Raw genomic sequence first — 16500 nt, 5'->3', positions numbered from 1 at the left:
CTGTGTATGTAAATGTGTCTCTGTGTCTGTGTATGTAAATGTGTCTCTGTGTCTGTGTATGTAAATGTGTCTCTGTGTCTGTGTATGTAAATGTGTCTCTGTGTCTGTGTATGTAAATGTGTCTGTCTTGAAATATCTGTGTATGTAAATGTGTCTCTATGTCTGTGTATGTAAATGTGTCTGTGTGTCTGTGTATGTAAATGTGTCTCTATGTCTGTGTATGTAAATGTGTCTGTTTGTCTGTGCATGTAAATGTGTCTGTATGTCTGTGTGTCTGTGTATGTAAATGTGTCTCTGTGTCGGTGTATGTAAATGTGTCTCTGTGTCTGTGTATGTAAATGTGTCTCTGTCTGTGTATGTAAATGTGTCTCTGTCTGTGTATGTAAATGTGTCTGTCTTGAAATATCTGTGTATGTAAATGTGTCTGTGTGTCTGTGTATGTAAATGTGTCTCTGTGTATTTAATGTGTACATGTCTCTGTCTGGACTGTGTATGTGTTTGTAAATGTCTGTGTGTGTCTTTGTATACCTATATTTTTAGTTTGTCTTGTGTAAATGTGAGTCTGTGTGTAGGTAGGTGTGTTGTCCGTATGTATGTGTGTGTCTACGATCTGTGTGTGTTCATGTGCTGGTCACCCACCCCCACGTTGCCGATCTTCATAACTGCTACTCGCTAACAGCACTTGCCCCAACAGTCTGTTCGAGGTTACACGGGGGAGCTTTGTCTATGTATATGTGTGTGTGTGTCTGTGGGGAGCGGTGGGTGTAGTGGTTAGCGCTACGCTGCCGCTACGAACCCGGCGACCCGAGTTCGATTCCCGCTCACGGCCAACACCGGTGACGATTATCATGAACCGGTCCCTGGGCCTCCCCTAGGTCGACTCGGCCTCAAATGAGTACCTGGTGCGGTGTGTAGTAAACATCGCCACCGGGGAGACAAAGGCGGCCGGGCGTGGTGCTGGACACCCACCCCCTCGTGTGCCACAGTGCCGGTCTGCATCGGTGCTGCTCCGTTCGGAAGCCACGGGGCAGCTTTGCACTTTAAAATCCTGCAGATTGAAATCTCATTCCTTGAGAACCGCCTCTTGTTGTTGTTGTTGTGTTGTTGTTGTGGTGTTGTTGTGTTGTTGTTGTGGTGTGTTAGTTTGTTGTCCTTCCCCCGGCACCTCCGATTTGCCACGGTTGGCTCCGTACGGCGCGAAAGAAGTTCAACATGCACACACACATGCACATATACATACACACACATGCACACATACATACACACACATACATACACACACATACACACATACATACACACACATACATACAGCCTCCCCCCACCCCCCGTGTGTGCATAGCTAATTAGCTGATTCGCTCACCCCGCCCCCCACCACACGCCCCGCCCCCACATGCCCCCCATTCCCGCGTGTGCATAGCTAATTAGCTGATTCACCCCCCCCCCCATCAGTCCCCCCCACCACTCGCCCCGCCCCTACGTGCCCCCACCCCCCACCGTGTAAGTTGGGGCCAACTGAATGCGGATGACACGTGCCACCCCTCCCCCCACCACCTCCGTGTGCATAATTAATTAACTGACTCACTCGCCCCGCCCCCCCCACCCATCGCCCCGCCCCCCGCGTGCATAGCTAATTAGCTGAGTCACACCTGCCCCAGCCGTGTGAGCTGGGACCCACTCAGTGACGAGGCCAAACCCAGTGACTCACACGTGACGTCACCAACTAATTTGCATAAACATTGACTCCGTGACGTCAGCCACCGACAGTGCTGCCAGTTCACTAACTTCATGGTTATACGTCACTAACGTCGTGGTTTATACGTCACTAACGTCGTGGTTTATACGTCACTAACGTCGTGGTTTATACGTCACTAAAGTCGTGGTTTATACGTCACTAACGTCGTGGTTTATACGTCACTAACGTCGTGGTTTATACGTCACTAACGTCGTGGTTTATACGTCACTAACGTCGTGGTTTATACGTCACTAACGTCGTGGTTTATACGTCACTAACGTCGTGGTTTATACGTCACTAACGTCGTGTTTATACGTCACTAACATCGTGGTTTATACATCACTAACGGCGTGTTTATACGTCACTAACGTCGTGGTTTATTCACCTGAGTGTACTGGCAGTCTATATTGGAGACTTATTCTTGGTTCTTTCAGTAATTTTAATATACAAAAAATAGAAGTAAAAAATATTTTATTTTCATTATTTTTCTATCTACGTGACTTTACCGAAAGAACCAAAGAATACGAATTCCTGCAGTCACGAAAGTAAAAATTTGCCCATAACATTGCCCATATACTGACATTGTCCATAAACTGACATTGTACACATAGACTAACATTGTACACACAGACTAACATTGTACACACACAGACTAACATTGTACACACAGACTGACATTGTACACACAGACTAACATTTTACACACACAGACTGACATTGTACACACACAGACTGACATTGTACACACAGACTAACATTGTACACGCAGACTGACATTGCACACACACAGACTAACATTGTACACACACAGACTGACATTGTACACACACAGACTGACATTGTACACACACAGACTGACATTGTACACACACAGACTGACATTGCACACACAGACTGACATTGTACACACAGACTGACATTGCACACACAGACTGACATTGTCCACACTGACTGACATTGTACACACAGACTGACATTGCACACAGACTGACATTATACACACTGACTGACATTGCACACACAGACTGACATTGTACACACAGACTGACATTGTACACACTGACTGACATTGTACACACAGACTGACATTATACACACTGACTGACATTGTACACACAGACTGACATTGCACACACAGACTGACATTGTACACACAAACTCACATTGTCCATACTCTGACATTGTACACACAGACTGACATTGCACACACAGACTGACATTGTACACACAAACTGACATTGTACACACACACTAACATTGTACACAGACTCACATTGTACACACAGACTCACATTGTCCATACTCTGACATTGTACACACACAGACTGACATTGTACACACACAGACTGACATTGTACACACAGACTGACATTGTACACACAGACTGACATTGTACACATTGACTGACATTGTACACACACAGACTGACATTGTACACACAGACTGACATTGTACACACAGACTGACATTGTACACACAGACTGACATTGTACACATTGACTGACATTGTACACACACAGACTGACATTGTACACACAGACTGACATTGTACACACAGACTGACATTGTACACACAGACTGACATTGTACACACAGACTCACATTGTCCATACTCTGACATTGTACATACAGACTGACATTGCACACACAGACTGACATTGTACACACAGACTGACATTGTACACACAGACTGACATTGTACACACAGACTCACATTGTTCATACTCTGACATTGTACACACAGACTGACATTGTACACACAGACTGACATTTGTAAGCAATACTAATGAACGATTATGCTGAGTAAATCCACTGCTGGATGAATGCCTCCCCAACACCGTGTGGATCGTAGGGGGTTGTTTGACCATACTTCACCAGCTCGGTCAATGCGGGTTAGTAAAGTGGGGGGCGGGGTGAGGGGGGGGCCCTCGTGGGGGTGGTGAGGCAGACCAATTCAGAGGTCCCACGGTGGCTATGAGATGTTGACTACCTCGCCTGGTATACAGGAGGTCGTTTCTCACCCTCACATTCATCATCACGGTGGCTATGAGATGTTGACTACCTTGCCTGGTATACAGGAAGTCGTGGGTTCGATCCCGACCCCTGACGCCTGCTGATGTATATTTGGAGTTTGCCTGTCTCTCTCTCTCTCCCCGTGGCCGCGTGGATTTTATACATTTCCACGTGGTGATGATGATGATGATAAACCAACTTCGTTTAGCTATCATTTCTGATAAGCCAGGGTCGCTTCTGACAAACAAAAGAGAGACAGAGCGACATAGCAGCAAGTTGGGGGGCGTGGGGGTACTTAGCCGCTTACAATAAAATATCGCTACAAAAATGAATCGTGAAGAAAATGAACTCGCTCACTCACTCCCCATTATCATCTCACTGAATCAATCGCCCGGCTCGCTCATCCTTGAGTCGCATCGAGCTGCGACTCATCCCGGTCTCTTCGAGTTTCTCGTTTCGAGCTGTTGGGCTGCCACGAATGTCCACGTGACGATGACGAGACAGAGTCCCGCTGAGCTGTCATTTGTGATAGCCATGAACCTTAATAAGTTTAACACGTCGGCTTTCGCGAACAAAATCATCCGTGATAGAGGTTCGTTTGGGTTAGATCGCGTAAATATGTAAATGTTGTGTCGTTAAACCCGCCACCACCCGACACGGCCAGCTAGCCAGGTTGTGTCACGTCAGCAGATCTGGCTGTCGCCTGATGAAGCTGGTTGTGATTACTGGCGAAACGTCGTACTCCGATTGTAAATGTTGTGGCTTGGCTCTCCAACACACAAGCGGTGTGCTGTACTGGTATACTACACTATACACTACACTACTATACACTACACTACCGTACACTATACACTACTATAAACTAGTGCTGTACTGGTATACTACACTATACATTATACTACACAATATAGTACTATACACTACTATACACTACACAATATAGTACTATACACTAGTATACACTACTTTACACTACACTACTATACACTACACTACTATATACTACACTACTAAACACTATACACTACACTACTATACACTACACTACTATACACTACACTATACACTGCTATACACTACACTACTATACACTACACTACTATACACTACACTCTACACTACTATACACTACACTACCATATACTATACTACTATATACTACACTACTATACACAATTCACTACACTATACACTAGTGCTGTACTAGTATACTGCACTATACACTACACTATACAATATAGTACTATACACTACACTACTATACACTACACTACTATACACTACACTATAAACTACACTACTATACACTACACTATACACTAGTGCTGTACTAGTATACTACACTATACTACTATACACAATACACTACTATACACTACTATACACAATGCACTACTATACACTACACTACTATACACACTACACTACTATACACTACACTACTATACACTACACTATACACTACACACTAGTGCTGTACTAGTATACTACACTATACACTACACTACTATACACAATGCACTACTATACACTACACTATATACTACACACTAGTGCTGTACTAGTATACTACACTATACAGTACACTACTATACACTACACTATACACTACACTACTATACACTACACTATACACTACTATACACTACACTATACACTACTATACACTACACTATACACTACTATACACTACACTACTATACACTACACTACTATACACTACACTACTATACACTACACTACTATACACTACACTATACACTACACTATACACTACACTATACACTACACTATACACTACACTATACACTACACTACACTATACACTACTATACACTACACACTACACTATACACTACTATACACTACACACTACACTACACACTAGTGCTGCATTCGTGATGAATTGGCCACGTTCTGTTTACGTGACAAACCCCTCAACTAGTTGGCTGTGTCGGGTGGTGGTGGTGGCGGGTTTAACGACGACACATTCATATATTTACGCGATCTAACCCTCCCATAAAACAATTTTAATTGTATTTGTTTAATTGTATTTGTTTAATTGTATTTGTTTAATTGTATTTGTTTAATTGTATTTGCTTAATTGTATTTTTACTTGTATTTGTTTAATTGTATTTGTTTAATTGTATTTGTTTAATTGTATTTGCTTAATTGTATTTGTTTAATTGTATTTGTTTAATTGTATTTGTTTAATTCTCTCCACGAGTGTCTCGTGGGGATTCGTGACCGCCGCTGCGACCACCCTCGCGTGGACACGCGGCGCGCGGTCTCTGGGCAGGTGTACAAACGATGTTTACAACAACAACAAAAACAACAACAAAGTTGACGGAAACGTTGAACCCGGCCCACCCCACCACGTGATGCCATCGTCAGCGTGCTCAGCCAACCACCCCCTGCGCGTGCCGACAAAGGCCATCCCCGTGTCCCCGTGTCCCACGAGGACGTCTCCCCGTGTCTCCATGTGTCTCCCCGTGTCTCCATGTGTCTCCCCGTGTCTCCATGTGTCTCCCTGTGTCTCCCTGTGTCTCCATGTGTCTCCCTGTGTCTCCCCGTGTCTCCCTGTGTCTCTCCGTCTCCCTGTGTCTCCATGTGTCTCCCTGTGTCTCCATGTGTCTCCCTGTGTCTCCATGTGTCTCCCCGTGTCTCCCTGTGTCTCCCCGTGTCTCCATGTGTCTCCATGTGTCTCCCTGTGTCTCCATGTGTCTCCCTGTGTCTCCCCGTCTCCCTGTGTCTCCATGTGTCTCCCTGTATCTCCCCGTGTCTCACGAGGCCCGCGAGGACATCTCCCCGTGTCTCACGTGTCACGAGGACATCTCCCCGTGTCTCACGTGTCACGAGGACATCTCCCCGTGTCTCACGAGGACATCTCCCTGTGTCTCACGAGGACATCTCCCTGTGTCTCACGAGGACATCTCCCTGTGTCTCATGTCTCACGAGGACATCTCCCTGTGTCTCCCTGTGTCTCACGAGGACATCTCCCCGTGTCTCACGTGTCACGAGGACATCTCCCCGTGTCTCCCTGTGTCTCACGAGGACATCTCCCTGTGTCTCACGTGTCACGAGGACATCTCCCCGTGTCTCACGAGGACATCTCCCTGTGTCTCACGTGTCACGAGGACATCTCCCTGTGTCTCCCTGTGTCTCACGAGGACATCTCCCTGTGTCTCACGAGGATATCTCCCTGTGTCTCACGTGTCACGAGGACATCTCCCTGTGTCTCCCTGTGTCTCACGAGGACATCTCCCTGTGTCTCACGAGGATATCTCCCTGTGTCTCACGTGTCACGAGGACATCTCCCTGTGTCTCCCTGTGTCTCACGAGGACATCTCCCTGTGTCTCACGAGGACATCTCCCCGTGTCTCACGTGTCACGAGGACATCTCCCCGTGTCTCCCTGTGTCTCACGAGGACATCTCCCTGTGTCTCACGAGGACATCTCCCCGTGTCACGAGGACATCTCCCTGTGTCTCCCTGTGTCTCACGAGGACATCTCCCCGTGTCTCACGTGTCACGAGGACATCTCCCTGTGTCTCACTAGGACATCTCCCCGTGTCTCACGTGTCACGAGGACATCTCCCTGTGTCTCACTAGGACATCTCCCCGTGTCTCACGTGTCACGAGGACATCTCCCTGTGTCTCACGAGGACATCTCCCCGTGTCTCACGAGGACATCGCCCTGTGTCTCACGTGTCACGAGGACATCTCCCTGTGTCTCACGAGGACATCTCCCCGTGTCTCACGTGTCACGAGGACATTTCCCCGTGCCCCGCGAGCGCCCGCGGTGATATTCAGCTCGTCTGCTGGCAACGTCTTTGGGCTCTTTTGCCCCCCCCCTTCCCCGACAGCCCGGTGAGGCTATACGGGGGACCTGTGTCTTTGTTACGGTGTCTATCACGGGCGTGGTGGTGCTGGCCACCCACCCCCTCATGTGCCGCAGTGCCGGTGGCCTTCATAGGCGCTTCTGCTGCGCCTCGCTACCAACAGCACTCGCCCCAACATTATTTTAAGGCTACAATATACGGGGGACCTTTGTCTCTCTGTGTGAGTGTGAGTGAGTGGGCACGCGAGGCGTGAACTCGCATTGGCAGCGAGTCGCCCCGCGAGTTTGGCCCCTCTCTCTCCCCCCCCATATCTCTCCCCTTCTCTCTCTCTCACTACCTACCTCTCCCCACTCTGTCTCTCTCGCCATCTCTCTCTTTTCGTACGATCAGAGGAAACAAAAAGATGCTCGGTGTAGTCGGCACTTTGCATCTTTCATCATTTCGGTTTTTTTTCAATGCTTTGCTTTATGTAGACCCCCCCCCCTTTTTAATGAAATATTTCACAAAAGACTTCACGCTCTGCTCTCCTTCTTACACCTTCCCTCTCTCTACGCACTCTCTCTACCCCCTCTCTCTCTACTCTATGTCTGTGTTCCCCCTGTTTTCTATGTAATATTTGTAAAAGAAATGTTTTAAACTACGACAAGTGCTGCATCTGCACCCAGCCCTTCCCACAGTCAAACGGCCTCCGACGGGTAGCTTAGATCTGCATGCAGAGCTCTCTACCGTCTTCTGCCACCGAGCACACGGCCTCCTCCAGCGCCCACTGCTCCTTGATGGCCGGCACGGCGTGGGTCAGCCGTGCACGGCGGAACTCCGGCCACACCCTGGCTCCGACCAGAGCACGGAAGATGCCCAGGCTGCTGGCCGGACGTTGCCCCTCCAGGGCCACCTTCCTCGCCCTGTATATGGCGAGCTTGGCATGGCCGACGAGCACGTTGACCAGCCCCTGAAGATGTTGGGGTCCATCGCCCTTCGGGTATACAAAGATGAGGACCGTCGGGGAGAAGTGGAGGCTGAACCTTAGGAGGATGTTTCTCAGGACCTTGAACAGCAAGTCCAGGCTCTTGCACTCCACGTATTGGTGCGCCACCGTCTCCATTTTACCGCAGAACCGGCACTCCGGGGACGTGTCGGTGAAGCGCGCCGGGGAGGCGTCGGTGGTGACGGTGCCGTGGGCGATGCTCCAGCTGAGGTGGCCGATGCGGTTGTACGTCGGGCTGGAGTAGAGTTGCCTCCAGCGAGGCCTCTCCGGAGAGACGCAGGGCAGGGCTTTCCTCCAGGCATAGTCCTTGTGGCTCCTCAGGGTGTCCTGTTGGTGAAACCGGACCATGTAGGAATAGAGCACCTTCCCCTTTACATTTGCGAAGGCCACCTCCGGCAGGTCTTCCAGCCGGCACAGGTCGTGATCCGCCTTCGTTTGTCGGCACTGGCGATGCAGCGGCACGACTGAGAGCTCCGGTGGAGGGGGACCGAGAGGGGCCTCGTCATCCCCAACGCCGATGGGGGGCGTTCTCCCCGCTGCCGCTGAGATTTCCCCCTTGGCTTCGGCCAGGATCCGGGCAGCCACCCGGAGCGACTGCAGCCCCCCTGTCTTTGCGGCCATGCCTGCCGGTCCGTGCCACCGGCCCCGTGTTTCAGGCTCCACCAGATCTCCCATCCTGGTGAGCCGCGCGTTGGCGAGGCGCCTCTCCATGCCTGGGGTGGCGGCGGTGGTGGATGGCAGCTTTGTCTGCGGGTTCCTGAGGATCGGTTCGAAGACCAGATCCTCGACCGATCGCGGTTGGTTCAGCCTCCTGACGGCGAGGGAGCTCCACGTCTGCAGGACGCTCCTGTAGAAGGGTGGCAGCTGTCCCAGTGGGAGGCCCTGCAGGTCCATGTAGAATAGTTGCTTGGAGCACTGCAGACCCCCCAGCTGTTTCAGGAGGAAGGAGGCCGTGACGCTCCAGGCCGGTGCAGGGGCGGCGTTCAGGAACTTTTGCGCTGCCTGCAGTCGGAAGGTGGCCGGCTGACTCCGCACGCACACCGGCCCGTGACCGCCCTCGTCCAGTGGCAGGGCCAGGACCCCAGCCGCGACCCGGTGTCCTCCACCCGACCAGAAGAAGTCGAGGACTCGCTTCTGAAGTGCGTTGACGAGGCTCATGGGGGGGGTGCAGGGAGAAGAGTCGGTGCCACAGCATGGACGTCACCAGCTGGTTCACCACCAACGTCTTTGTCCCGAAGGTGAGGAACTTGCACAGGCAACTCCAGGTGCCCAGCCGCTCCTTCACCTTCTACTCCAGCTCAACTCAGTTCCTCTGCGGTGGTTCCTCCTCTGGTCCCAGGAACACCCCCAGGTGGTGCAGCAGCGATGTTGTGCTCCAATTGATGGCTTTTACCTTCTCGGGACACTCGGTCATGTCCCAACCAGCAGGCCGCTGCACTTTTCTCAGTAAATTTTTGATGAGGAGGCCTTCGAAAAGACCTCCTGGCACTCGTGCAGCAGGGCGACATCATCCAGGGGAGCGCAGGATGATGAGGAGGACGTCGTCGGCGTACGCCGTCAGGACCAACTTGACGCTTGGTTCCCTGAGCACCGGGCCGCTGAGTCTCCGCCTGATGAGACTCGGGAAAGGGTCGAATGCCAGGGCATGAAGTTGGCCCGACAATGGGCATCCCTGTCTCACTCCTCGCTCGAATTTGACCGGGGCAGTGAGGGCGTCGTTGGCCTTGATCACGCACTCCGCCTCGGTGTAGAGTAGGCGGATCGTTCGGACAAAGTCATCCCCAAAACCAAAGGTGTTGAGGGTTCCCAGCAGGTACTTGTGGTGGTCCATTCTGTCAAAAGCCTTTTCCTGGTCAAGGGCCAGAAACGCGATTGGGATGCCCGACCTCTGGGACACCGCAATTAGGTCCCTGATTCTCTCTCTTTCTCTCCCCTCTCTCCCCACTCCTCTCTCTCCCCCTCTCTCTCTCTCCCCACTCCTCTCTCTCCCCCTCTCTATCTCCTTCTCTCACTTCCCCCTCCTCCCCCTCTCCCCCCCTCTCTCTGTCGAGTCGACGCGAGGTGTTTTTGCTTTCGCTGCTGCTGCTGCTCGTGGTGGTGCTACTGCAAGCAGCCATGCGACCACTTATAGGAAACCCCCCGCCCCCGTGTCACCCCCACCCCGTCACCACTCCTGTCACCCCGACCCCCACGTCACCCCTCGTGTACCCCCCCTCGCCTGGGAGTGAACCGCGAGCCTCACCCCAGGTTCAAGTGTCTGTGTGACTTTGTGTGTGTGTGACTTTGTGTGTCTGTGCGACTTTGTGTCTGTGTGTCTGTGCGACTTTGTGTCTGTGTGGTTTTGTGTCTGTGCGTCTGTGTGACTTTGTGTCTGTGTGACTTTGTGTCTGTGTGACTTTGTGTGTGTGTGTCTGTGTGTCTGTGCGACTTTGTGTCTGTGCGACTTTATGTCTGTGCGTCTGTGTGACTTTGTGTCTGTGTGACTTTGTGTCTGTGTCTGTGCGACTTTGTGTCTGTGTGACTTTGTGTCTGTGTGACTTTGTGTCTGGGCGACTTTGTGTCTGTGCGACTTTGTGTCTGTGTGTCTGTGTGACTTTGTGTCTGTGTCTGTGCGACTTTGTGTCTGTGTGTCTGTGTGTCTGTGTGACTTTGTGTGTCTGTGTGACTTTGTGTCTGTGCGACTTTGTGTCTGTGACTTTGTGTCTGTGTGACTTTGTGTCTGTGTGACTTTGTGTCTGTGTGTCTGTGTGTCTGTGTGACTTTGTGTCTGTGTCTGTGCGACTTTGTGTCTGTGTGTCTGTGTGTCTGTGTGACTTTGTGTGTCTGTGTGACTTTGTGTCTGTGCGACTTTGTGTCTGTGACTTTGTGTCTGTGTGACTTTGTGTCTGTGTGTCTGTGTGACTTTGTGTCTGTGCGACTTTGTGTCTCTGTGTCTGTGCGACTTGGTGTCTGTGTGTCTGTGTGACTTTGTGTCTGTGTCTGTGCGACTTTGTGTCTGTGTCTGTGCGACTTTCTGTCTGTGCGACTTTGTGTCCGTGTGTCTGTGCGACTTTGTGTCTGTGCGACTTTGTGTCCGTGCGTCTGTGTGACTTTGCGTCTGTGCGACTTTGTCTGTTGAGGCCCAGTCGACCTAGGGGAGGCCCCGTGCCGGTTCGGATAATCCGTCACCGCTCGCCGTCGGCGGCGGCCGTGAGCGGGGATCGAACTCGGCTCGCAGTGCCCGCGCCGCTGCACAACAGACAAAGGTCCCCCGTGTAGCCTTCAACAGCACGCTGGGGGCAAGTGCCATTCGCGGGGAGCGGAGGGTTCAGCGGCGGAGCGCGCTAACCGCTGCGCCACCGCTCCCACGCACACCAAGTGGGCGGTGACGTCACCACGGCGACTCGTGCCAGGCTAGGTGTACTTTGCACAACACAGACAAAGATCCCACACCGTGTGGGCCCTGTGACAGGCAGCAGCAGCAGCAGCCCCTACCAAGAACGTCAACTGGGGCAGTCCCACCAAGCCCGGCCGCCTTTGTCTCCCCCCCCCCCCCCCCCCCGTAGAGCCGATGCCTCCGCATCGCGCCGGGTACTCGGTTTTTGAGGTCGAGTCGATCTAGGGGGGGGAGAAGCGAGGCACTTGACCCAACGGTGGGTTGGCGGCTACCTGGGCGGTGTGGGGCACCTTTGTCTGTGCGTCGTCAGCAGCGCCTCCCTCCAGCGCTGTCGCTACGCATCGCCACATCTCGGCGATCGTCAGGAATGAAAACAAATCATCAGCATCGTCACTATCATCATCGTCAGCATCGTCACTATAATCATCATCAGCATCGTCACCATCGTCAGCATCAGCATGAGCATCAACATCGTCATCATCAGCATGATCAGCATCGTCAACATCAACATCATCTGTTGCCCAGACGCTCCAACGTTGTGTCAATGTCTAACACAGTTTCATTTCCTTGTCGTCTCCTCCATCTGCACTCACCGCTGATTCACTCACTCACCCACTCACTCACTCACCCACTCACTCACTCACTCGCTCACTCACCCACTCACTCGCTCACTCACCCACTCACTCACTCACTCACCCACACACTCACCCACTCACTCACCCACTCACCCACTCACTCACCCACTCACCCACTCACTCACCCACTCACTCACCAACACACCCATCACTCCATCTCTTGTTCAGCCTCTGGCACTCACTCACTCACTCACCCACTGCTCACTCACCCACTGGTCACTCACCGACTCACTCACCCACTCACCCACTCACCCACCCACTCACCCACTCACTCACCAACACACCCATCACTCCATCTCTTGTCCAGCCTCTGGCACTCACCCACTCACTCACTCACCCACTGCTCACTCACCCACCGCTCACTCACCCACCGCTCACTCGCCACTCACTCGCCACTCGCCCACTCACTCACCCACTGCTCACTCGCCACTCGTCACTCGCCCACCGCTCACTTCCACCACACAGCAGCGGGTATTCGTCAAGGCCGAGTCGATCTCGGGCCTGCGTAGACAGCCCAGGAACTGGTGCCGATGCATCGCTCGCTAGCCGCGACCGCAGAGTCCAACTCGGGTGCCGTGCCGATGTCGTGCCGTGCCGTGCCGGTGTCGTTCCGTGGTGCCGTGCCGGTGCCGTGCCGGTGTCGTGCCGAGTGGCGTGTTGTGCCGGTGTCGTGCCGTGCCGTGCCGGTGTCGTGGCGTGGTGTCGTGCCGTGCCGGTGTCGTGCCGAGTGGCGTGTTGTGCCGGTGTCGTGCCGTGCCGTGCCGGTGTCGTGGCGTGGTGTCGTGCCGTGCCGGTGTCGTGCCGGTGTCGTGCCAGGTGCCGTGCCGTGCCGGTGCCGTGCCGTGCCGATGTCGTGGCGTGGTGTCGTGCCGAGTGCCGTGCCATGCCGGGTGCCGTGCCGTGGTGTGGCGACGTGGCCGCTGACCCCCCGCGCCACCGCTCCCGCCTGGGGTCGGGCAAAATTTCTCCTCGGTCGTCGCTCGCTGCACGCGCCGGAGCCGAACTCAAACTCCTCTCAAACTCCTCGCGCCTCTCAAACTCCTCGCGCCTCTCAAACTCCTCAAACTCCTCGCGCCTCTCAAACTCCTCAAACTCCTCGCGCCTCTCAAACTCCTCAAACTCCTCGCGCCTCTCAAACTCCTCGCGCCTCAAACTCCTCTCACTTCTCAAACTCCTCGCACCTCTCAAACTCCTCAAACTCCTCGCGCCTTTCAAACTCCTCAAACTCCTCGCGCCTCTCAAACTCCTCGCGCCTCTCAAACTCCTCAAACTCCTCAAACTCCTCAAACTCCTCGTGCCTCTCAAACTCCTCGCGCCTCTCAAACTCCTCAAACTCCTCGCGCCTCTCAAACTCCTCGCGCCTCTCAAACTCCTCTCAAACTCCTCGCGCCTCTCAAACTCCTCGCGCCTCTCAAACTCCTCGCGTTCCGGGGGAAGCTCTCTGCGCGAGATGATGCAGAACCCCCGCGAAAGAGAAAGTCTGGTGGTGGTGGTGGTGACCACGCTGCCTGTACACCGCGCTGATCACCCCACCCATACACCCCCTCGTGTGCCACAGAGCTGTGTGTGTGTACTACGCGTGTGTGTACATGTGTGTGTGTACCTGTGTGTGTGTACCTGTGTGTGTGTGTGTACCTGTGTGTGTGTGTGTGTACCTGTGTTTGTGTGTGTACCTGTGTTTGTGTGTGTACCTGTGTTTGTGTGTGTACCTGTGTGTGTGTGTGTGTACGTGTGTGTGTGTGTACCTGTGTGTGTGTGTGTGTACCTGTGTTTGTGTGTGTACCTGTGTTTGTGTGTGTACCTGTGTGTGTGTGTGTACGTGTGTGTGTGTGTGTACCTGTGTGTGTGTGTGTACCTGTGTGTGTACCTGTGCGTGTGTGTGTGTACCTGTGCGTGTGTGTGTGTACCTTGCCCCTACAGTCTGTTAAGGCTATACGGGGGATCTTTGTGTACCTGAGTGGGGAGCGATAGTGTAGCGGTTAGCGCGCTGCGCTATGAACCTGGCGACCCGGGTTCGATTCCCGCTCACGCCCAACATCAGTGACGATTATCTGAACCGGTCCTGGGCCTCCCCTAGGTCGACTCAGCCTCAAATGAGTACCTAGTGCGGTGGATAAAAACATTGCCACTGGGGAGACAAAGGCGGTCGGGCGTGGTGCTGGCCACCCACCCCCTCGTGTACCGTCCCGGCCTTCATAGGTGCTCGCTAACAGCACTTGCCCCTACAGTCTGTTAAGGCTATACGGGGGATCTTTGTGTACCTGTGTGTGTGTGTTTGTGTGTGTACCTGTGTTTGTGTGTGTACCTGTGTTTGTGTGTGTACCTGTGTGTGTGTGTGTACGTGTGTGTGTGTGTGTGTACCTGTGTGTGTACCTGTGCGTGTGTGTGTGTACCTGTGCGTGTGTGTGTGCCTGTGTGTGTACCTGTGCGTGTGTGTGTGTACCTGTGCGTGTGTGTGTACCTGTGTGTGTGTACCTGTGTGTGTGTGTACCTGCGTGTGTGTGTACCTGCGTGTGTGTGTACCTGTGTGTGTGTGTGTACGTGTGTGTGTGTACGTGTGTGTGTGTACCTGTGTGTGTATGTACCTGTGTGTGTATGTACGTGTGTGTGTATGTACCTGTGTGTGTGTGTATGTACCTGTGTGTGTGTGTGTATGTACCTGTGTGTGTGTGTGTGTGTACCTGTGTGTGTGTGTACCTGTGTGTGTGTGTGTACCTGTGTGTGTGTGTGTACCTGTGTGTGTGTGTACCTGTGTGTGTGTGTACCTGTGTGTGTGTGTACCTGTGTGTGTGTGTACCTGTGTATGTACCTGTATGTGTGTATGTGCCTGTGCGTGTTGTCGCCACGCAGGAGCTCCGCGCCCCGCACCGCCGCGCCGCGTCTACCAGGGCGTGCGAGTCCGCAACACCGTCAAGGAGCTGCTGGCGGCCGTGCGGGAGGAGGGGGGCCACAGCAGCGGCCGCAGAGGCCCGGGGGGCCACCGGAAGGCCCCCGCGGCGGCCGCACGCCAACCGCACCGCCACGTGGTAGCTGCCGCACAGACAAAGGTCCCCCCTGAGGTAGCTCACGCAGGCCGGTGAGGCAAGTTCTGCTTAGCGAGGAGCGCCTACGAAGGCCGGAAAAGGCACAGGAGCGGGGAGGAGTGACCGTAAAAAACGGCCCGGACGCCTTTGTCTCCCCGGCGGTGTTTACACTGCCATTTGCGGCCGAGTCGACCTAGGCGAGGCCCAAGACCGGTTCAGATAATGTTCACTGATTTTGGTGGCTGTGAGCGGGAATCGAACTCGGGGGGGGGGGGGGCTGGGTTCGTAGCTTAACGCGCTCGCCACTCACTCACACGCTCACCCAATCACCCACTCACTCACCCACTCACTCACTCACCCAATCACCCACTCACTCACTCACCCACTCACTCACCCAATCACCCACTCACCCACTCACCAACTCACTCAGCCACCCACTCACTAACTCACTCACTCACCCACCAACTCACTCACCCACTCACTCACTAACTCACCCACTCACTCACTCACCCAATCACCCACTCACCCACTCACTCACTCACCTAATCACCCACTCACTCACTCACCCACTCACTCACCCAATCACCCACTCACCCACTCACCAACTCACTCAGCCACCCACTCACTAACTCACTCACTCACCCACCAACTCACTCACCCACTCACTCACTAACTCACCCACTCACTCACCCAATCACCCACTCACTCACTCACCCACTCACTCACTCACCCACTCACTCACCCACTCACCCACTCACTCAATCACTCACCCACTCACTCACCCACTCACTCGCACGCTCACTCACCCACTCACTCACCCACCCACTCACTCACTCACTCACCCACCCACTCACCCACCCACTCACTCACTCACCCACCAACTCACCCACCC

At 53.1% G+C, this 16500-nt stretch overlaps 1 protein-coding gene across 2 annotated transcripts in view; it reads left to right on the top strand.

Moving 5' to 3' along the window:
* LOC116955884 (uncharacterized) overlaps nt 1–16500 on the top strand; it is a 64006-nt gene that overhangs the window by 39337 nt on the left and 8169 nt on the right. The window contains exon 2 of one of the 2 annotated variants that reach the window (XM_032977213.2): nt 15436–15644. In XM_032977213.2, the coding sequence (XP_032833104.2) occupies nt 15436–15644 (209 nt within the window). The remainder of the gene's footprint in view (nt 1–15435; nt 15645–16500) is intronic. The other variant, XM_032977214.2, reaches the window with a different exon arrangement.

Source organism: Petromyzon marinus, chromosome 62, assembly GCF_048934315.1.
Source record: "Petromyzon marinus isolate PM22_M1 ecotype Great Lakes invasive population chromosome 62, UKy_Petmar_22M1.pri1.0, whole genome shotgun sequence".
Taxonomy (NCBI): domain Eukaryota; kingdom Metazoa; phylum Chordata; class Hyperoartia; order Petromyzontiformes; family Petromyzontidae; genus Petromyzon; species Petromyzon marinus.
Note: the sequence above shows the minus strand (reverse complement) of the source record. Positions and strands in the feature narration are given on the sequence as shown.